Source organism: Carica papaya, chromosome 6 (genome assembly GCF_054855325.1).
Source record: "Carica papaya isolate Zhongbai chromosome 6, ASM5485532v1, whole genome shotgun sequence".
Classification (NCBI taxonomy): Eukaryota; Viridiplantae; Streptophyta; class Magnoliopsida; order Brassicales; family Caricaceae; genus Carica; species Carica papaya.
Genome location: NC_142314.1, coordinates 17943461 through 17967887, shown reverse-complemented (window position 1 = coordinate 17967887; position 24427 = coordinate 17943461). Strand labels below are relative to the sequence as shown.

The 24427-nt window shown below is 31.1% G+C and overlaps 1 protein-coding gene, 1 long non-coding RNA gene and 1 other non-coding gene across 8 annotated transcripts; 1 reads left to right on the top strand and 2 right to left on the bottom strand.

Annotated features, from left to right (window-relative positions):
* Positions 1-9002: 9002 nt before the first annotated feature.
* Positions 9003-16324, bottom strand: LOC110813637 (BTB/POZ domain-containing protein At3g19850). 3 transcript variants are annotated; one of them, XM_022040848.2, is made up of 4 exons: positions 15850-16324; positions 11549-11630; positions 10316-11467; positions 9003-9535 (listed from the first exon to the last, which is right to left on the bottom strand). In XM_022040848.2, the coding sequence occupies exons 1-4, from the start codon at positions 15852-15854 to the stop codon at positions 9116-9118; spliced, it is 1659 nt and encodes a 552-aa protein (XP_021896540.1). In that variant the 5' UTR covers positions 15855-16324; the 3' UTR covers positions 9003-9115. The 3 variants fall into 3 exon arrangements, with proteins under 3 accessions (XP_021896540.1, XP_088078267.1, XP_021896539.1); XM_088222141.1 differs by lacking the exon at positions 15850-16324 and adding an exon at positions 15772-15790; XM_022040847.2 differs by lacking the exon at positions 15850-16324 and adding an exon at positions 15040-15225.
* On the top strand, positions 15420-23818 carry LOC110813638 (uncharacterized). Of its 4 annotated transcripts, none has more exons than XR_015821402.1 (3): positions 15420-15619; positions 23248-23411; positions 23605-23818. It is a non-coding gene; the product is annotated as an uncharacterized LOC110813638 (long non-coding RNA). The 4 variants fall into 4 exon arrangements; XR_015821403.1 differs by having other exon boundaries at positions 15420-15653; positions 23283-23411; XR_015821401.1 differs by having other exon boundaries at positions 15420-15653; positions 23608-23818.
* LOC148253360 (small nucleolar RNA R71) lies at positions 19229-19334 on the bottom strand. Its single transcript, XR_015812969.1, has one exon. It is a non-coding gene; the product is annotated as a small nucleolar RNA R71 (small nucleolar RNA).
* Positions 23819-24427: the final 609 nt, after the last annotated feature.

Here is a 24427-nt window from a genome sequence, read left to right as displayed (position 1 = left end):
AATTCTTCAAAAATACAAAGACTTTATGCTTATTTACACTAAAATTGACATTTTCTAATCAATTCTTTGATCAACGGAATATATAAACAAATTGAATAATATTTGTATTAAAATTTTCTCATAAATTTTTAACAAAATAGAAACAAAAAATTCCCTTAATTTTTCCTTGATATTTAGTGTGCGGCTCACCTTCTGCTTGTTAATTTTCCAGCACCCTTTGTATATATGTATATCTCATATATATAAATAAGTCGGTGGCACAATTAGGTTTTTAACCTAATTATGCAGCTGCCCTTTTTATGGGTTTTTCTTTTTTCTTTTAGCACCATATTATATATAAACATATCTCATATATACATATATATATATGTTAGCACCCCAATTATATATATATTTCATATATATATTCCAACAACCCAATTACATATACATCTCATATATATATATATATGTATATATATATATTTCAACACCCCAAAAATATATATATATATATATATATTTAACATCAAGTCCCTTTTTCTTTTACTATTATTATTATTTTTTTCATCAAACATTTGATAAATTAATCCAATTTCAAATTGAATTTTACATTAATATCTATTATTATAAAAGCCACATATATTATATTATTAATTTTTAATTTTTCTATGATATTATTTATATCATTTGTGTTAGGAAAGAATATAATAATATTCTATTTAGATTAAAAAATTTATTTATTTAATTAAATTAAATTCTCTAATTTATTATCAAATAATTAAAATAATTCATTCATTTAGCAAAAATTAGAACACTCATTAGTGTGCGACCTCATAAGTTTAATAGTAAACCGATAGTAAATTGCTCAAACCAATGTACTAGTCAAGGTTTCGGTCTAACAACACTTTTTAACAACCGAGTAACGTAAAGTATACAATTATTCGTAAGAACCTGCTAAAGAATAATATAATATTTTCTTCTGTTATTATTGCTTCAGGTTAACTCTAGAATATGATTTAACTATCAAATCCCAACAGATAACCAACTATGTTTTATGTCAATTATAACTAACTAATGAATGACATAAGAAATATTTTTCTTCTTTCACTCAATTGTCCTACCCAAGGTCTCAATGTAATCGTATAATAAATGACAACATAGAGTTTAAACTTATTACCATATTTGAAAGATTCCATCTTGATTAATCACTAATTCTAAAAGTATTTAATCACGTCCAATATCCTTTCAACTATAATTCTATGACTATAGGTGTTCAAAATCAAAGTATGATAAATAACTTGTTAATTATTATTATGATCTCAGTCAAAGAAAAGTCTACATCTCATTATTTTAAGAGAATATTCTATTGACAGTTTAAGGCAATATTAACCATTAAAAATTCTCAGTTGTTCAGTTCAATAATCATATCTTCATATGCATCATGTATATATCTGATTTAGTTAATGAGATGAATTAATCTTTATCTTATAGAAACCATCACATATATATTAGTCTTACTGGATAATTAATGTCCTATTTGGATGATTTAACGACCAATAACATCTTAGATTAAATCATAAAAGGTTTTACTCTCATTATCAAAATCTATATCTTAATATAAAGTCTCTAAATTTAATTAAAGACTTTATCATCTAAATTAAACAACAAGATAATAAATATGATAATAAAAATATTATTGTCATATATTAAAATAAATTGTCAAATAAAAATGTATTCAATATATTACACAAGTAATTAGATTTTGGACATAACAATTATATCCCTAATGATCTCCCACTTACACTAGATCTAATTTATCATGTACTTCATTCCCAATTTCCACTTATGTTTGTCAAACTCCTTTGCACCAAGAGCCTTAGTGAATGTGTTAGCTGCATTATCCTTTGCATTAACTTTTTGAATTTTAATGTCCCCATGTTCAATGATTTTCCTAATCAAGTATTACCTCTGCAAGATGTGTTTGGATTTTTGATGCGATCTTGGCTTCTTTACTTGAGTCAGAGCTCCAATATTGTCCACAATAATGGAACTGGACCTTCTATTGAAGGAACCACACCAAGTTCAGTTAAGAACTTTTTCATCCAAACAGCTTCCTTAGCAGGTTTACTTGTCGTCATATATTCTATTTTGGTCACTGAATCAGCTAACGTAGCTTGTTTGCTTTTTTAATTTAATTCGCCACTATTTAAGGTGAACACATAATTAGATATAGATTTGGTATCATCTTTATCTGAGGTCAAACTTTTATCGGTATAACCTTCTAGTTTTAACTAAGATTCTCCATGGATGATGAATTGGTCTTTAGTTCTTCTCAAGTACTTGAGAATGGTCTTCACCACTTTCCAATGTTCCTCACTAGGATTCACCCGATATTAGCTAGTCACTCCAAGTGCATAAGCCACATCAGGGCATGTGCATGTTATGGTATACATTATAGCTCCAATTGTTTTAGCATACGGGACTCCACCCATGCGTTACCTCTCTTTAGAGATTTTAAGACAGTTCTCTCTACTGCGAGTAATTCTAGTGTTTATCAGTAGATAGCTCCTTTTAGAATTTTCTATGTTAAACCTCTTCAAGATGGTGTCAATGTACATAGATTGAAAAATTCCAAACAACTTCTTAGATCTATCTCTATAGATCTTTATTCCCAATATATAAGGTGCTTCTCCCAAGTCTTTCATGGATAACTGTTTAGATAGCCAAATCTTAGTATTTTTTAATGTTGGTATGTCATTCCCAATGATCAATATATAATCAACATACAACACTAAGAAAATAATCATACTCCCACTAATATTTTTATACATATAAGGTTACTCGTCTCATCTAACAAAATTGAACTTTTCAATTATTTTGTTAAAACAAATATTCTAACTTCGAGATGCTTACTTTAATCCATAAATGGATCTATGTACCTTGCATACTTTATCATGATCTGACGGGGATATGAAACCTTTAGGCTATATCATATACATGTCCTCTTCCAACTCACCATTTAAGAAAGCTATTTTCATATCCATCTACCATATCTCATAATCATAATAGGCAACTATAATTAAGTAGAATCCAAATTAATTTAAGTATTGTTATAGGAGAAAATGTTTCATCATAATGGATTCATTCTTTTTTACAATATCTCTTACCAACAAGACGGGCTTTATAGGTCTCCATCTTTCCGTCTGTTTTAATTATTTTCTTAAAAACTCATTTACAACCAATAGACTTTATATCCATTGAAGTTTCAACCAAAGTCTAAACTTTGTTGACCTTCATGGATTCTATTTCAGATTCCACGACATTTATCTATTTCTCATAATCGGAGCTTTGCAGCCTCTTTATAGGTCTTAGGGTCATCATCATCATGATTAACCTCATTTGATACATCATCTTGCACCACAAGATTCAACCTATCTTGTGCATAACATTGTCTAGCAAACCTTCTAAGAGGTTTGTGTATAACTTGCTCACCTTGTACTAGATTAGGTTATTATTTAATCTGATTTTGAATTGGTTCATTAACTGGTTCTTGAACAATATTTGTTTCTTGAACCTCAACCATTGGAGATGGCAACTTCCTCGCCATCTTTAAAACATCTAGTAAAGGTTGCTCAATTTTTTTCTCATTATCCTTTTCTTTTATTGACTTATTAGTTTCTTCAACTTCATCAAGCTCAATTCTTTCACCATGATTTTTTAATAAAAGAAATCCTTTTTCCAAAAAGGTTGTTCCTCTTGCCATAAACACTTTATGGTCAAATGAGTGATATAAATAATATCTCATTGTTTCTTTAGGATACCTAATGAATCTATACTTATCAGATCTTGAGTCAAGTTTATCAGTTTGCAATCTCTTAACTTAAGCTAGACAAACCTAAACTTTAACATGCTTAAGGCTTGATTTACATTCTTTCCATATCTCATATGGTGTTGTAGAGATTGACTTAGTGGGTACTTTATTTAATAAATATGTTGCAGTTTCCAAAGCATATTCCTATAAATGAATTAGAAGATCTGTAAACCCTATAATTGATATCACCATATCTAATAAAGTTCGATTTTTTCTTTCGAATGCACCATTGTGTTGTGGTGTTCCATGAGGGGGGTCCACTATGAGAGAATTCCATTCTTTTTGAGATATCTAGTAAAATCATCACTAAGAATATTAATTCTGCTAAAATACAAAAACTTCAAAATTAATAAAATAAAATTCTATCACAATCCTTGTCCTAAAAATATTAATTAAATAATCCTATGGATATTTTTATCCTAGAAATATTAATTAAATAATCCTAAGGGATAGATTTCTATTAAAATAATAGTAAATAAAAAAGCTTAAATATTACAGTTTTTATCCTATGTGAGTTTTCGATAAAAAGACAAAATATGTAAAAAAGAGTCCCAAATTTGGCCAAACAGCTATAAATTCATGCTTAGCATGCCCCATATGTAGAAGGCATGCCTACATACACGTTAGGCTGCAAGCATGCGTACTTATTGCGCGCACGCCCCGATTGCGATATTTCTCCTCACGTGCGACATACATGCGCCTTCACTTCCTGTGTGCAGGCGATTCTTCCTCATGAGCGACCTCCTCTATGCATGTGCATTCCTACTGCATGTGCTGCATATGCATGTAACCTGCTTCATACGTGTATACGACAGGTTGTTCCTCACATGTACATTGCCAGCATGCGGGTATGACTTAGGTTGCTCACCTCGCATATGGGTGCCTTTACTTGTGCACCCAATGGGCCTCCAAGCCCACGTGACAGCTTGGGTTTCTTCCCTTGGTGCCATATCTTTAGGTCGAGCCTCTTCTTCGTCATGAGTTGATGTCTTCTTGGTTTGGACAAGATTTGATCAATTCTTTTGAATAATCCCAATTATGAAAGTAGTTAAGAATGTTGTTATTTTTCTTTTAGGGTTGTTCTAGTTTAGGAAATAAAAAGAATTTAGAACTGCTTGCCTGTTTGGGATGGGCCTTTGCTTTGATTTTCAGGATGTCTCTTGGTTGGGCCATGCTCACATCAATCTGATGGGTGTCTATGCAATCCGGTCATATACTACTAGGCAGACCATGACAATATGATAGAAATGTTAACCATGATAGTGGAATAAATTAGTACTCTTTACGTTTAAATAATTTAACTCATGTTTTAACGTTATTGTCTCGAAGGAAGTGTATGAGGACCAAGTCAAGATTAATTAGTCCTTTGAAGAGTTCACCAATAATGACAAAAGTGGTTCCTAGAGAGGTCACGAAACAAAGGAATGTTTCCATGTAGGGTAAGGTCCAAAAGTACTTCGGTACCTAATAGATCATGATAACCCCTTTTTATCTTCCTTATCATTGCAAGAATTTATCTGTCTTGATAGTCCATATTCGAGGTTGATTTTTTTGAAAAAAGGAGGGGTGATGTGATCACAATAAAGCCAAGATGCTCTAAAAGAAAAAAATATCGCAAGATGATGGAATCCCGTAAGAATACAGCCTATGAACATGCACATGCATAGGATAAACATGTTGCGCACACACCTGTGGCACACGAGAGGCATGTCATGTGCACGCCAATAGGCGAACAAGGCTGCACACATATGCATACATAGACGAGGTTGCATACACGCGAGAGGAAGGGGATTTCCCGTGAGAAGAATGAATCCTTCTCCTAAAAGGATTCCTGCAAGGCAAAAACCAAAAAGACAAGTAATCATAGGTGTTTCTTGTTTCCTAAATTGAATCGTCTCAAAGAGAAAGATAGCCCCACCATTAAACAATTTCTTAAAGTAGAATCTCACCAAGAAAAGGCTAAAACAAGTCAAAAAGAAGGGTGCTTCAGGTCCATGAAGGAACCTATAGGCTTGAGGGATTGCAAAACAAGAAAAAAGGTCGATCTTTGGCCAAAAAAAGGCAAGCTCAAGGCCATTCAGGTACATGTGAGCCCTTTTGCTCACATGTGCGAGCAAGTACATGTGTGAAAAGGGGAACCTGCACCTGCAGAACATTCCACATGTGGGGGATACCTCACCCAATTCCCTCTCTTACTCAAAATCATAAGTTGTCTTTTTGGCAATAAAAACTGCAGCAAGCAAGTTGAATAGAGATAAGAAGATAAGGATCAAGTGAAGTCGAGTCTTACATCAAGAAGGACCCATGGGAAAAACTAATTGGGGAAGATTCCTCTTACACCAAAGATCCTACCCGATAAGTTTTCTTCTTCTTTTTTCTCATCACATGTTTCATATTTTATCTATCTTCTAGTTGGAGTTCAATGCCAGTAAGGAGTTCTACAAAAAGATCAAAGTTAGTTGCATTAAAGAAGTTGAATCCGAGAAGAATACTCATTCGACTAAGAGAGAAAGAGAGAGTCCTATCCTAGTAATTTACCTAATTATTTTATTAAAGTTTTAGATTAGGATGAAGTATTTTAATATTAATTTAATGTTTCCTAGTCTAAGATATACAAAGAGTTTAAGTAGGATTTAATACTCTATTCCCACTTTTATTCTCAGTTACCTTAATTTGTGTGCAAATTTCTAAATGTGGTTCAAGTAAGGAGGATTTTTTAAGAATTTTAAATTTTTTAGTGCTAATATTTATGTGGGGCTTTACAAGTGTCAAAACGATCCTAAACTCATGCTGCGTCATTTTGGCTTGTTCGTGCTCGCATCAGAGGAAGCTTGTTGAACACAAGTTTCGAATTCTGTGCATATCTATTGCAGAAGAAGATGCCTCGAGATTGTAGATTGCATAAAAAGATGGATGTTGCAGAGGACGAGAGTCGTTATAGACAACATGTTTCTAATGAGGTTTCTTTTTTACAAATTACAGAAGAAGATGAATATTACAAATTGCAAAAGTTCTACTAGGTCGAGAGAAAAGAGAGAGAAGATGGAGGATAGAAAGATGAAACGTGTTGTTGATAAGTATTTTTTTTTTTTTTAATCCATGTGGATGTTAGGTCAATGACAATGTGAAAGACAACATGTAGGTCTATATGGATGTCACATGGTATAGAGAAAAGTTTTAGAAGATGAATGTTGCAAATTGCAGAAAAACTAAAAAATATTGAAAATAACTTATATAGTAGAGAGTTTATTTAAATTCATTTTGAAAGCACGAAGGCTAATATAAAATGAGGGGAAAATTTTTTTTTTTTTAAAAAAAAAACGTATTTAAACATTTTTAAGCAGTAGAGGAAGTAATTATATACATAGGTCTAATAATAATAGTGTAAATAAAAAATTTACAAATTTAATTTATACACGGTTAGTTTTGGAAAAGCTTGTGCACGTTCCTATTTTTAATTTTGAATAATCTAGTTAGAATCATTGGTAAGCCAAAACTTTTTAAAAAATCTAAGTTCATGTATGTGTTAGAAATAAAAGTAATATTATTTAACAAACTGTCAAAACACAAATATTAATTAAAATAAAATACATATATTGAATTATAAAAAAAAAAAAAAAAAAGAAATATCAAACTGAAACTGTACCCACCATTAAACAAATCATTCATATTTTAAATTAAAAACTATTACGTGGACCTCAAATGTTTATATATATAATTAATCTGGAATCACGGGAGCTAATTGAATTTAGCATTATTAATCAAATGTATTTAACTAATCCAGCCACTTGCCAATTAAACCACTTGTTTCTTTAGACAGTCCATGGTTTTCCCCACCATTTTCTCTTAAATTGTCTTCTTGCCAGAACAAGCACACACACATATATATATATAGACATAGACAGACATATCTTAATTTTTAATTCTATCATTATAATGCTGAAATTTGTTCCCTTTTTTAATCTTTCTAACAATCTTCTTATCCCACCTTAATTTGTCCTCTTGCGTGTACGTGCTTATATACGTTGTCTGTGTGCATACTAATTTTAATTCTGTCATTATCACTATCCTAATTGTAATTATCATTTCAAATTGCTTTATTAGTAGAATTTGTGGTTTTTTTTTTTTTTTTTTTTTTTTTTAATTTAACTTAACTAATAATGTTGATTATTCGGGTGCTGTCCAACAATTCCATTCTAGCTACATACAAATATTAACACATAATTAATTAATTAATTCATTCATTCATTAAGGTTAAGCAAAATTGACAAGTGGAGATAACCATTAAATTAAAAGTTAATACATACCTTAATATAGATTAACATAAATCTTAGGTACAAGTTATTTCAAACCAAGTCGGCAAATTGTGAGAAATTACCAGTCAATGTCTTTTCCAAGGAATAATACCCCCAACTTAATTTTATGTTTAAGCTTGATAAATCCCACGGTGCAACCTCTATACCAATCAATGTCTTCTTCTTACATTAAATAACTTTGGACTAGAAATCTTCCTCGAAAACCAATACTGAGTTGGGAGTTTTTAGTGCCTCTTTAGTTAAAACATGAGTAACCAAATTACAATATTTAGACTATGTTTAAAACTAACAATACATTTAAGAATGCAATCAACTAAATATGCTATAAAAAAAGACATTCACGAATGGAAGGAAAAGAAGGAGAAAAAAAAAATGAAGATAAGAAGAGTTTAGAATAAAATAAAAAAAAAAGTACAAAATTTAGAGTCTCTACAAAATTTTAAAATACAAACTTTTATAAATTAACTTTTTACAAATTAAAATATTTCTAAACCATATTGATCACACATTTGAAATTCATTCTAATCACGTTAATATCTTACCGTAAAATAAATAATTACTTTCAGAAAAATATACAAGAATACAGTTTTTAAAACTTTTTCTCCAGTTATAAAACTTGCTTGACTACTAAAATCAATACATTAACTGTATTAAAGTAGAATTTCTCTTGCATCCTGGAAAGAAAAGCTACCTCTTGCTATATAACTAATCAAACCTTACTGAGTCCTATATTATCCATATCCAAACACATTTACTTGCAATCATAATCATGAAACCTTTTGGGCTGATGATGATGTTAACAAACAGAAATAATCAAAAGACAAAGCTAATCGTATGGTGAAATTTGGATATAATAGTTGAGTATAACCTGAGAATTTGATGTTTTACACTTGGAAAGATATCGGCATGTACGGAGAAAGAGTAGAAAACTGAATTGAGTGTCATGTCAACATAGTCTTAGCAAAGTTCTATTGTGAACTGGAGTAGTAGCAGTGGCACCATGCCTCACCAACCTTGACATATTATTCTTCATCTCCTTACACACCCTCTCCAACTCCACCACTCTCCATTGCATTCTTTGCAGATTCATCTTCATATCTTCACTCTCTTCTGAGAAACTCTCATCGGCTGCATTGATTCCGGTGATTGAGATGATCATGTCAGAATTATTACTCTTTCGTGGACTCTCATAAATATACTCAGTTGTTGATATTTTTGATTGTTGAGACTTTAGTGCCTCAACTGCAATATTTGGAGGGATTCTTGGATTCTTCGCCAGGTCTTTACAACTTTCCAGCGTCAGCTTCCCATAATTGAGGCATCTACATAATCTTGATCTCTCCTTGAATGACAGAGCCGGGTGGGACTACAAAATCAACAAACCATATATTTTAGTTCAATTTCATCAAATTTTTACAAACTGATCAAGTTCCAGGAAAATCAATATTCAACTATACCTTATAAATTGAATTGGATAAGAATACCTGGAGATGGAGAACTAATTTTCTTAGGAATTCCTATTACTCAAGTTAATGGTAAGATGTCAACTGAACCAGGAGAGAAAGTGGTTGAGTTGCATGTAACTGGATCCAAAAACTATTTACAGCATAACTTCAATGAAATTATATAGATCTTATCTGATTCCTGATCCACTAAGCTTGATTGGGTAATGATGTTCATGAGTTAGAAGAACCTCTGCTTTAAGAAATATATAGAATTCTAAGCCCCAGGAATTCTATGCAAATTTTCATCATAAATTTCTATATATCTGAAATAGCAATTACAGCCTTCTTTTTTCATGAAGAATGGCTTAGAAGGCCAGACCAGTAAATGCGCAAAAGACATTAATATCCCCACATGTGAAATGATCAAGAAAAGACCAGACAAGCTCCATAAGGACAAAAATGCTGTCTTTCTAGCATATATGCGGTAAATTAGACAATGAATGCATGATCATTCGTGAAGCATCAGATGGATAAACCAGAAGAATGGAGTCAATAGAAACTCCATCTAACTTTATCAACAAAGAGGTCTGAGGTCTTGTTTATTATCCTTTGCCTGTTTGGTTAATTTTCATAATCTCTATACTCATATACTGGGAACCATTGATAAGAAGAGGAAATAGGAAAGGATGTGGGGTTTTAACCTCAAGAAAGATATCAATGGCTCTGTAGACTCCATCAAAGCAATCTCTAGCTGAATCTGGTAAACTCTCTGCAACCCCAAGAAACTTGGAGATGTTCAAGTTGTGATCTGGAGATATTTCAGCCAAGTACTTATCTACAAGTCTGCCAACCATCTTCATCTTCTGTACACACACCACTTCTTTATTAACAAATACTCTTAACAATCTTATTACCAGGCCCACATCATAAACACCCCCATCACGCCCAGAGATCAGTAAGTCATCAAGCTTTGCCTGATCAAGCATACCCCCAATCAATCTCTCAAGTCCAACTATACAGTCTCTACTCAGCCTGAAACCAGACACAAGCCCCAATACCCAGAAGAGGTTCCTGTACGAAAACGCATTGTGCCCAATTGAAATCACCCCATGAACAGCTGTGCCTGCAAGGCCACTGTATTCACTTACTGAGTTCATTTCAGATTCCGCGCAACATTTGCTTTGAACTCTTCTTTTCAGGTAATGGAGGAGAAACCTCGTAAGGATTAAGCTGTTGTTATCGGTCCCATAAGCCCCCAGATTCTTTATCACTTTTTCAACAATTTTCGGGGGAAGCTTTGACATGTCATCGAACCACCATTTGTTGCTTGATTTATAGGGTTTCATTACCGTGTTCTTGCAGGAGGAAGATACCATAAACCCATGAGCAGAAGTGGTTTCAGAGGAAGATGATGATGAAGATGGGGAAGCAGCAGACAAGTTTCCGTTTGAATTCTGAGCAATTTTCGCTAACAGAGCACATACTAACTTTTCCACAAGACCGCACGAATCTGCATATTCGAAAAACGATTCACAACTCTTCAAGCTCACAATCACATCATTCCACGACCAATAAAACATCCCTTCGAGAAATATTTGTGTCTGTTGCAGGAGATTGAAAGTTGACATCTTCTCAGTCATACCCAGATAAACTGCGCAGCAATGAAGAACCGAAATATTCGAAACTGTGATATTGATTCTGCCATTGTTGTAACAGAATCTTGCAACAAGCTCAAACCCATCTGGGCCTCCCGGATAATCATCGATTTCAATACCCGAACTCTTGATCTGGGTTCTTCTCTTAGCTTGCTTCACCATCTTCTTCAACCTTGTTGAATACGAAGATATTATCCGCTGGAGAAAACGATTAAACAAATCAAATGATATAAACTAAGAGATGAACAGTCACTAGGAAGGGGTTTTAGACTATATTACCTCCTGAACGAAGAATGTGTATTGGCCATTAACATGAACTGGAAGATCACAGTGCTGAGTCATGTCTGCTTCGCATTGAATTCTGTGTTTTGGGTATGGAGGAAATGGAGAGTGGTGAGAAATGAATGAATGCTGGAAGTAGAGAAATGAGAAAAAGCATCTTGATTTTATACAGTTGATAATCCTACTGCAAGTTGAAGTTTTTATTACTGTAAACAAAATGGTATTAAAAAAGAAAATTGAAATTAAAATTAGCAGTGAGTCCACCAGTGACAAGTTGTTGTATAAGAAAATGGTCCGGTGAGTTGAAGTGTCTGTTATGGCGCAAATCCACAACTTTCATCGACTCACTCACGAGTCAATAATTTTGCTCCAACAAACAATGTTTTTTTAATAAATTAAAATTTCATCGACCCTCACTCTCTCTTCATTTTATTGGGGCAATAAGTGTTTTTAATAAAAATTTATAACTTTCACCTAATTTACGACACACTTAATTTAATTTTTTAACAAAATATATATAAAGCATATAATTTATAACTCCAACCTACATATAATTTATAATTTATAATTTATTTTAAATTGATTCTTTTCAATTTGAATATAAGAATTTATTTTTTTGTAATTTTTTATTAATATTTAATTAAAAATTAAAAAAAAAATTATATTTATTTTAATAGTCCAGATTTCTCTTAGTTTATTGTGGATCCGGTCTAGTATCAAAATAATAAACACTTCTAATTATTGAAAAAATTAAATCAAAATTATGAAGTATTTATAAAATAAAATAAGTTTCTACTATTTAATTAGATAAAAAGTAACGATTGAAGGCTGAAAATTTAATGATAATTTCTTAACTTAAAATTTTTTAAAGTAAAATTTAAATGAACATTCTTGAGAAATAAATACATTAACTTTACGGATACTTATCTATAAAGAATTAATAGACGATCAAAGTTTATATTAATATTTTATATCTTCTAATGTACCAACGTATCATATTAGATAAATAATAATTAATTATTTAAACGAATTTTGTTCTAATAATTATTTGACTTATTCCTATTAGAGATAAAATTTTAATTCTTATCACAAGGTTAATATATATTACTAAAAAAATCAAATATTCTGCTATAAATAAATAAAGAAATGATAAAATAGATCTAAATAGATAATAGATATTGTCTTTATTTTCGTTTTATGGATCAAATAATTTTAATTTGTTTTTGTCTGCAATAAAAGAATTAATATATATGAGAGGCGAAAATTGTTACACACAGAAAATTCATGTATTTAGATACAACGAATTGGAATGAAAACATATATATATATATATATATTTTGTCTGGTGTAGGAGACATGGTCTGCAAGTCAACAATCAGTGGGGTGTTCATTATATATATTCGCTTGTCATATATATCATCTATATATATATATATGTCTATGCAATTTGGTTATATGTGTAGGTTACGTGATAAAATTTTGGGACATGTGACGAACTGGGCCCCAGCATGCGTAATTTACTCGTGATCAACTCATGACTCTGCTCAACAGTTCAAGGCATCAACTGGTGCATAAATTAATCAATATATAGAGCCTGGAGTATAGAGATTTAGGGTTGAATGATTCTTGAAATAAGATTCTATTTAAGAACTAAAAAATAAAAAAATAAAAAAATTATTGGTTTAGTTTTTTTATTATAAATTTTTTTATCTAACTTACTCGAATTTAAAAATACTAAAGAAGTCTAACAAATATTTATAAAAGAACTAGAGACAGTAATAAAAATTAGAAGAACCAAATTGTTCTAAACTCAAAAAATTATAAAAAAATAAGGTCCAATTATAGTGAGACAATTAGATGAAACTATGCTCTAAAACATAAATGATACCACTGCTAATGACCAAACCAAAGCCAAAAAAATGACCAAGGTAGGAAGTTACAACCATAAGTAATACTTGGGGAAAATAAGGTAAATAAAGCTTGATAACCCTTTAATGAGACAATTTATCACCATGTACCCATAGAAACCTAACTAAAAGTTTAAAAAAAAAAAAAAGAAAAAAAATTAATAGTGGTTGAGAAGAGACTCAAGAATAATGTCAGTATAAACATGAATTTCATACTAGCCACCTCTTGATTATTATAATAACTAAACGAATTATAACATCTTGAACATCACTTGAGTCTTTTGACAAAAAATACTTTTTAAATTAATACAACAAAGGTAGAGTAAGTACATAAAACTCAATCAATAAACAAACGATAAATCCATACATGAAATCAAACCAACTTCCATGTATGATCCTTATAACATCTAAACGAACTCATTTCTATATTACTTTTTCTCACCACTAATTTACCATTTTCCTTACTCTTTTTACCTTTTTCATATGCTAAACTAAATTTTTTTCAACTAGTTCCCGAACCTGTAAACTAGATTGAATTGTTTTTTCATCATCTTTTAAATTGAGATAACTTTTCACCTTCTTCTCTCAAGCTGATGAGATAACTTTTCACCTTCTTCTCTCTAGCTAACGTGTTTTCTGCCTGAATAAACAATTTTTCTTCATCATTCCGACAGCAATGACAACGATTGGAAGAGATTGCCATGTACCATTTAGTGTACATAAATAAAGGATTGTAAAATGAGATAATCATGTCATTTTTATTGAAATGAACCTTAAATGGATTTGTCCCCTACCTATCTCGATCTCAATCTCTCTCTTTTCTCTGTTATCTCCTCTCTTTATATATATTTCTCTCTTTTTCTCCCTCTACAGTCTCTTTCTCTCTTTAAAAGATATATTATCTCTTTAAAATATCATTTCTTTCTCTCTCTAAATTTTTTCTCTCTCCCTCAATAATTCTTTTTTTTCTCTCTCCTCGATTCTCACTCTTCAAAAACCTTCTTTTTTAACAAAAAATCTTCTGTTACCCTTTCTATTTATTTAAATTCAAATTTGCCCTCATCTATTCCTTTATTTCTAGAATCTTCCCATCTTTTTTCTCTAAATTTCTTTTCTTCCACTTCTATTTCTTTATTTCCAGAATCTTTACGCTTTAGCATATGATCAAAACTCTATTAATTTGGGCATAATAGTCATTTTAAATATCTATATAATTAACTTCTTTATATTTTAAATCATTAATAATTTTTCCATTTTAAATTTTTACCATGTTTTATTTTATTAAATTTAGTATTTTTTTATTTAATTTAAATTTAGCATTTGGTATTTATTTTATTTTATTTAAATTTAATATTTGTTTTTTTAAAATATTTAACTTTGATTTTATTTTTAATTTATAATTATGAATTTTCAAAAGGGTAAAATATAATAGGTATTTGTTTAATTAAAATTTTCAATTATGATCTTATCTTTTAAGTTTTATTTTTGAATTTCAAATAAAATAAGAGTCAGAAAAGAGAGAAAATAAAGAAAAAGAAAAAAAAAAGAAAAAAATAAAAAGAGGATAAGCCCTATACCTACCCCCATGGCTTAGAGGTCCTGAAGACATCCATCCCTCACCACCTCACCACCTCACCACCTTTACTCTTCTTTCTCGGATGCTTTCCATGTGGTGCACATCCAAACCTTCTCCATGCCTATTTAAAGGCTCTCTTTTTCCTCATTTCTCACACTTTATTTCTTCTTTCATTTTCACTTTCAATAGAGAAATTTTAGAGTGAGAAAGAGAGAGTTTTAGAGAGAGAAAAAAGCAGTAAAGAAGGAGAAAAAGTAGGAGTTTAAGGAGCTTGACTAAGGAATGCTAGAAGTTCTTTTCTTCCCTTCCAAAAGACTAAATTGGCACAGTTATGGTAAGAGATTCTTTATTATTTTTATCTACATTTTTAAGTGCTCTTTTTAGTTAATTAATTTGGTGAAAATGAATATTTATTAAAATGGATTTTTATGCTCGTTTAATAATTTATTTTTGATAATAGTCTGAAGGCTCATATTTGGCCCAAAGACTCATTTCACGTATCCAGCTTGAAGGCTCATTTCACGTATCTGGTCTGAAGACCAATTTTACCCGGACTTAACCTTTGGGTCATCCTTTTGAACCAAGGTCTATTAAAATAACCCTATTTACCATTACCCAGGTAAAGCGAAGGGCTAAACCCTCATGCAATTTCAATAATCATATTTTCATGCAGTATGTTCAATATTTCTATGGTTAACAATGATCAATCACTCTAGAGACTTATACATCAAACTAACCTGTTCAATAATACCAAACATCAATCCTTGTAGGAATTCACGCATCATAGTCAAACGGCACACTATCATGTATCATACCTCATATCCAGAACCTGATGGAGGTTCAATTACATATACGGCCAAAGGCCCATTTTACACGGATTTGACCATCAGAATATTCTTTAAAGTTGAGCTCTTTAGAACAACCTTTTTTGCCATTACCTATTATAAGATAAAGGGTCAATTCCACATGTATCTCAAATCGTCATTTTAACACATTTATCATAAATGATTATAAAACATAAATCACTAAACAAGCATAGAAATTCATTTCAATAAATATCCAATTTCACCTAATTAATTAACTAAAAAGAGCACTTAGAAATATAGATGAAAATACTAAAGAATCCCTTATCGTAATTGAGTCGACTTATTCTTTTGAAAGTAGAGGAAAAGGCTTCTAGAAATTCCTTGAAAAAGCTTGCAAAACTCCTCCTTTTGCTCCTTCTTTCTTGCTTCTTTCTCTCTCTAAAATTTTCTCTTTCTCACTCTAAAATATCTCTACAGAAAGTAAAAATGGAAGAAGAAATCAAGTGTGGGAAATGAGGAAAAAGAGAGCCTTTAAATAGGCATGGACAAGGCTTAGATGTGCACCACATGGCAAGCATCCAAAAAGCAAGAGTGGTGGTGATGAGATGCGTGAGGGGTGGGTCTCCGTGGGACCCATGCGGTATGGGGGGAGCATGGGGGCGGGTATAGGGCTTTTGCTCTTTTTTGGTTTTCCTTTCTTTTCTATCTTTTCTTTCTTTTCTCTCTTTTTCATCTCTTATTTTTGAAATTCAAAAGTATAATTTAAAGATAAGATCATAATTGAAAATTTTAATCAAACAAATACCTATTTTATTTTACCTTTTTGATAACTCATAATTATAAATTAAAGATAAAATCAAATTTAAATATTTTAAACAACCAAATTCTAATTTAATAAAATAAAACATGATAAAAATTAAAATGCAAAAGTATTAATAATTTAACATACAGAGAAATTTATTATCGATAGAAATTTAAAATGGTTATTATGTCCAAATTAATAGAATTTGACCATATGCTAAAGCATAAATATTCAAGGTGTTATATTCTCTCCGCATTTAAAAATTTATCCTCCAAATTTGAAAATTTTTTTAAAACAATTCAGGAAAATAGTCACACATTTCTTCTTTTCTAACACACCTAAGGTATAACTGATAGGACGGTATCTTCTGAAATTCATACATCCAAATTATTTCATTTACTCTTTAACTTTCGAGAATTAGTATGGGATTCTGTGAAATATGTTCCCTTTTTATTCTCTAATTACACCAATATACGCATTGTCTTTAAAGTTTTAGAATTCAAAACTATGTTTAGTATGGTAATTTTCTGACCTCAAAAATATTATCTATGGACTTGATATGATAATCTATATTAGGAATTCTTAGGGAGTCATTTCTTACTGATGATTGTTAGGGGTCCTTGATCAGAGGGTCAAATAATAACCTTATTAAGGTTGATTATATTCTCTACCTATTGATGATGGTGTATTTTATATGCAATCAGGATCGTTTTTAGTTTAGTTTTTGTTGGTTGAGTAATTTTCATTCGTCTTTCATTTAATTTTAGGTTATTTAGTCACTTTAGTTTATTTTATGAATTTTAGATGATTTTAGGAGAATTTGAAAAATTTTGGACGAAGGCACGAAAATGATAGACACTTGAACTAGCAAATGCATGCTTATATAGGTGGTGATGCACACCAGTCCTGGAGTCTCTCTCGACACAAAATTTTGAAGACAAAATACGTATGGGCAAACACATGGTCATGCAGATGGTCATGCAGGAAAGACATAATTTTTAAGTTTCCTTAACGGCTTAGGATACTTTATTCTCTTTCCTATTTCACCTAGGATTTCTATTTAGAAAATTTTGCTATTTACTCTAGTATATTAGGACATATTATAGTATTTTAGTAATACTCTTTTATTTTAGAGATTGTTCTAAGTTAGGGTTTTTCTTCTTCTTCCTGAAAGACTCAAAACTCCATTGAAGAGGAGATCAAGCTCAAGATGAAGACACAATCCCGAGTTTGATTTTATTTTACTATGTTTTTTTTTTTAGTTTCAATTTTTATTTTCTCAATTTAATTATGAAGTAGATTTCTTTTGTTAGGGAAAACATGAACCCAAAACTATGATTGGTATTGATTTTGATTAATGATATATGAGTTATTTTTATGCAAAATCATTTAGTTAAATGCTTATATGGATATTTTGTTGATTGAATTCCTTAATGATGTGTCGAATAGAGAAGTTAGGGTTTTCAATTGATGGAATTTCAATGCATGATTATTAATATTTTGCATAACATGTTTAATAACAAATTTGTTCGAATAGATAATTTAAAATTGACTTGTGGCATGTATTTGTGTTCCTGAATAAGGTTGAATAATTGGGTTGATTATATGCATATTTTTATGAAAGTGTCTGAATAAGAGTTTCATTTAAATTTGAAAAGTTACGTCCCTTAATAAGGTTAATTAGCCTTTAGAATTAACCCGCCAATTTTAACTAAGAATTCATTATTAAAATTGATATCTAGGCAAGTTAAAGGGGATTGTGGACCCTAACGTTGTTTTATTGATTGATTTATCTTTGATTTACTGTGGTTATTTAAGTTTCTGCAATTTTATTTAGTTTGATATTTTACTTTAATCCACTCTCATTCAATTATTACTTCTCAAATAACAGCTTTCAGTATAATAATTGATTTATAAAATTTGATCTTTGTGGGACTATTTTCGGATTTATATATATATATATATATATATATTAGTGATAAGATTAGTGCACTTGCTAGTATTGTCTAAGATGCATCAATTTTTTCCCGTCGTTGTCAGGGACCAAAGATTTATTTTACTAGTGTATGACCAGAAATTCTGAGGATCAATTAACAGAATCTGATCCAGAACCTAAACGAACTTTTCATTTAAGAAAAAGAGCAAGCTGTAAACTCAACATGACAGGAAATCAAAACAATGTTTTTGAAGGAGGTGAGAACAATAATGGTGCTCGAGGTGCTCAACCTATTCGCACCATGAGAGACTATGCCATGCCATTATTGGAAGGCATAAGTCCGAGCATTTTAAGACCTGTTGTTCAAGTTAACAACTTTAAGATCAAGCCAACAATACTATAGTTGATCCAATATACTTGCCAATTTGGAGGATTTTCTAGTGAAGATCCACACCAACACATAACTAGTTTCCTCCAAATTTGTGATACTTTTAAGTATAATGGAGTTTCTGAAGATGTAAAGAGGCTAAGACTTTTTTCTTTCTCTTTAAGGGATAAAGTACAACATTGGCTACAATCACTACCACTAAACTCCATAACTACTTGGAATACATTGGCACAAAAAAATCCTTAGTAGGTATTTTTTGCACAATTAATTAATGAGGTTGCTAAATTTTTGCAAGGAGATTTAGAGACCCTATATGAGGCATGGGAGAGATACAAGGATATGCTAAGAAGATGTCCTCAAGAGGAATTCTTTATTAGGCAGAAAGTACAAACCTCCTACAATGGAATTAATAGCCAAGTCAGAAGCATGATAAACGCTTCATGTGGAGGTTCACTTTATGTGAAGTCACTTGAAAAAGCTTATGAATTGATAAAAGAGATGACTGCCAATCCAAGTGAATGGTCTACTGAAAAAAGATAGCTAGAATTTATAATATTCTTTACAGCATTAACAGCTCAAATGGAAGCATTGAATAAGAATCTATAAGGGATTCAATTGCAAAAATCAGCTATAGTGGCAGCCGTAGGTGATTCGTGTGGAGGAGGGCACTCAAATCATGAGTGCCTAGTAGGTAATACATTTGTCGCTAATAATGTGCTTGAACAAGCTAACTTTCTTAATAATGTTCGCAGGTAAAATGATCCTTTCAATGATACTAACAATCTTGGCTGGAGAAATCACCCAATTTTTTTATGGAACAACAATAATAATCTAGGGAGACAACCACCACCAGGATTCCAACCGCAACAACATCCTCAACCACAAGAGAGGAAATCTAACTTGGAAGAGTTGATGACAAGGTTCATTAACTCTATTGAAGCAAGGTTACAAAATCATGAGGCTTTTACGAAGAATCTAGAGACATAAATTGGATAACTTATTAATGCTATTATGGGTCGAATTCAAGGGTCATTACCAAGTAACTCAGAGACTAATCCAAAGGAGCATGTCACGACCATTGCACTAAGAGATGGGAAGGTGTTAGAGGAGCCAAAGCAAAAGGGAAGAGCTGATATGGTGATTCAATCAAACTTAGTTGAGCTAAGTGTGAAAGAGCAAGGTAAGGAAAATACTAACCCTACAATTCTCAATTAAAACTCTAGTGTAGATGTTAATAAGTTTCCTTACCCATATAGAATTAGAAAAGATAAGAATGATGCTAAGTTTACTAGATTTTTAGAGGATTTTAAGAAATTACATATTAACATTCCATTTGTTGAGGATTTGATGCAGATGCCACAATATGCAAAATTTCTTAAGGATATCCTTTCTAATAGGAGAATGATTAAGGAATATGGCACAGTAAGGCTTATTAAAGAGTGTAGTGTCATTATACAAAATAAGTTGCCTATAAAGCTTAAGGATCTAGGGAGTTTTTTTGTACCTTGTGAACTAGGAAATTTTAAATTTAGAGATGCATTATGTGATTTGGGTTCTAGTATTAACCTAATACCATTATCTGTTTGTAAGAGACTCAACCTTGGGGAGATGAAGGAGACACACATGGTTCTGTAGTTTACAGATATATCAACTAAAAGACCTATGGGAGTCATTGGAGATATTTTGGTAAAAGTAGGAGAGCTTATTTTCTCTATAGATTTTATTATACTTGATATGGATGTTGAGTATGAATTATCATTGATTCTAGGTAGACAATTCTCAGCCGCAGCTACAGCATTAATAGATGTAAAAAATAGTAAATTAACCCTTAGGTTCAATGAGGAGGAGATAGTCTTTGATTTAAAAAAGATAATGACAAATCTTTCTATTAATTTGGATGATATGTGTTGTGCAATTGATATTATTGATGAGTGTGTAGATGAAAAACAACAAGCCATTCTAATAGAGGATAATTTAGAGAGATGTTTCATGTTATCAAGCACAATTGAAGAGGAGGATCCTAACTTTAAAAAGGAAGTGATAGAGTTTAAAGGTGAATCTTCATCAAACGTTATGCTAAGAATAAAGGAGGAGCCACATGTGGAGACAAAAAAAAATGGAGCTTAAGCCATATTTTGTAGGACGGTTCAACCTGACAACTGAAGCCTTCAAATTGAGAAATTGAGCTCTAAAAGAAAGTCAAGCTAACGACTATAACTTAGAACTACTTCTCTACCCTTATATTTAATAATGTTTTTTCTTAGTTTTTAAGTTTTTAGGAGTAGTTATTCGTCGTTTTCAATATATTTTGTATTTTGTCAATCATGAGTGTTATGTTGTGGTTTAAACATGAGGTTGCTTCTTGGATTTGCCTCATGGGATATTCTAAGTAAGTTTTTCTCACTTGGTAGGATTTTGGAGGTGTTAGACATGACAAACATCAGGGGGCAACAAGTTGCATGAGCATCTGCATGGTCATGCAGTCACTCAGGCACATTCAGACTTAACCAAGAAAGGGGGATAGCAAGGTGCATGACCATCTGTATGGTCATACATATGGTTAAAAAAAATTATTTTTGGGGCAACAAATGGCATGGGCAGCTGCATGCCCAAACAGTTGAGAAAAAAATTATTATTAGAAAAAAACAAAAAAATTAAATGAAAACTCAGCTACCTCTTTTTCATCTATTTCTCTTGAATAAATCTTGGCTTCAATTGAAATGTTAACTATTAATGCAAATGCTAAGTTTGAAGAACTTTTAGGTATCATCCATAGCCATGGTGATCGTCTGGATAGAACTGAGCAACGATTGGATGATTCCATATCAGAGGAAAACCGAGAACATTCTTTCCAATCACATTAGTAGAGATTACAAGTATCTTGTCCTCAGAAAACAAATTTTAGGGAGTATTCTACACTTTTATATTTCAATCTTTATCATCTCCTTTGATTATTCTTTTTAACATTAAGGATAATGCTTATTTTAAAAGTGTGGGGTGGGGTAATTGAAAATTTTGTAAATCCATACATATTTAGCATTTTACTTGTCAAACTTGAGTTTGTTGCTGAATTGTTGAACTTATGTGTTGGAGAACTATGATGTGATAGTTAAAATCCTTTATTTCAATCTTGTAGGTCTAGTACATTCCATGGACTTTATTTTTATTCTAAGTGACTTAAATTTTCTGAAAGCTTTTAAATATATTGTATTATATTGATATAGTGATTAATCTTGTGAATGTTGTAAGTTATATTAGTTCTACTTTTTACTAACTTTTATGTTCCTTATACTTTCATAGTTGTCCCTATTTTCTCCAAAAAAAAGAGGAAAAAAAAAGAGGCACCATAACAACTTACTCGCTGATCACTCAATTTCACACCACTAAATGGCATAACTTAGTAGTTTGGCACTATGTTAGCTTAACCAGAAGTCTCAAGTTTGAGCCCTGGGAATGTAACTACCTTTTGTAGGGAGAGCTTACTTCTTAGTGGACCAATTTGGCTAAAAAATAAAATGATGATTACGAGTAGAACTAGTAGCAAAAAAAAAAAACTTACTCCACTGATCACTCAATTTTACACCACCAAGTGGCATAGGTTAGCAATCTAGCGCTATGTTAGCTTAACTAGAGGTCTTAAGTTTGAGCCCTAGAAATACAGCTTCCTTTGGTAGGGAGGGCTTACTCCTTAATGGACTGATTTGGCCGAAAAAGAAAATGGTGGCTAAGAGTAGAGCTAGTAGCCAACTAGAGTTATGACTAACTGAGTAATTGGGTGTTGGGATCACCAATGTCTACCCTCGCATCAAAAGGTTAGATGAACTCCAGGCAAGCCAATAAGGTGCTAAATATATATATAATCAAAATAAATAAAAAGGGTCAATTTTGGAGATTATAGGGCATTATTGTTAATGATTTGTAATTCTTATATGCTTATGGATGTATGAGGCTTTTCTTTTATGTTCATATAATTTTTTCATTCTCTAGCTTTCATTTAATTGAGTTTCTACGGAATTTTGTTGATTGATGTTGAGTATGAGACCTATGTTATTGAATTTAAGAGTTTAATTATTGTGTTAAGATGATTCTTCATTTTGGTTTAATTTTAACTTTACTCAAGGATGAACATAGAGCTAAGTGTAAGGTGTTTGATAATGGTGTATTTTATATGTAATCAAAATTATTTTTAATTTAGTTTTTGTTGGTTTTGAGTAATTTTCATTAGTCTTTCATTTAATTTTAGGTTATTTAGTCACTCTACTTTATTTTATGAATTTTAAGTGATTCTGGGAGAATTTGAAAAGTTTTGGATAAAGGTATGAAAATGGCAGAAACCTGCACTAGTAGATGCATGCTCATACAAGTGGTGATGCACATCAGTTTTGGAGTCTCCCTCTACACAAAATTTTGAAGACAGAAATCTGCATGGGCAAGCGCATGGTCATGTAAGAAAAGCATAAATTTTAAGTTTCCTAAATAGCTTAGGATGCTTTATTCTCTTTCCTATTTTACCTAGGATTTGTATTTAAGAAATTTTTTTATTTAGCCCAGTATATTTAAGACATATTATTGGTATTCTATCATCACTTTTTTATTTAAGAGATTGTTCTAAGTTAAGGTTTTTCTTATACTTCCTAGAAGACTCAAAACTCTATTGGAGAAGAGATCAAGCTCAAGACGAAGACACAATCCGAGTTTGATTTTATTTTACTATGTTTCCTTTTAGTTTCAGTTTTTGTTTTCTCGATTTAATTATGGAGTAAATTTTTTTTGTTTAGGAAAACATGAACCCTAAACTATGATGGGTATTGATTTTGATTAATGATATATGAGTTAGTTTTATGCAAAGTCATTAAGTTTAATGCTTGTATGGATATTTTATTGATTAAATTCCTTAATGATGTGTCAAATAGAAAAGATAGGGTTTTCAATTGATGGGATTTCAATGTATGATTATTAGGGTTTTACATAACAGGTTTAATAACATATTTGATTATATGCAGATTTTTATGAAAGTGTCAGAATAAGAGTTTCATTTAAATTCAAAATGTTATGTCCCTGAATAAGATTAACCATACTTTAGAATTAACCTGCCAATATTAACTCAGAATTCATTATCAAAATTGATATGTAGGAAATTTTAGGGGGATTATGGACCCTAACATTGTTTTATTAATTGATTTATCTTTGATTTACTATGATTATTTAAGTTTTTGCAATTTTATTTAGTTTGATATTTTACTTTAATCCACTCTCATTCAATTATTACTTCTTAAATAACAGTTTTTGGTATAATTATTTATTTATAAAATTTGGTCTTCATGGGACGATATTTCGATTCACATATCTATATTACTGATACGACTAGTGTACTTGTTACTGTTGTTTAGGATGCATCACCTATTTCAAGCCTTCTAGGGCTAAGTACTACATCATTTTCCTCCCAAGGCTTCGAGTGACT

Excerpts from the sequence above, each read along its gene's own strand:
- LOC110813637 (XM_022040847.2), bottom strand. The coding sequence starts at position 15,071 with ATGGATGTCTTCAGGACCTCTAAGCCATGGGG. Across the intron at positions 11,631-15,039 it reads AGGACCTCTAAGCCATGGGG|AATTCAATGCGAAGCAGACA; the intron begins GTAGGTATAGGG and ends CCCAAAACACAG. Across the intron at positions 11,468-11,548 it reads ACACATTCTTCGTTCAGGAG|CGGATAATATCTTCGTATTC; the intron begins GTAATATAGTCT and ends CGTTTTCTCCAG.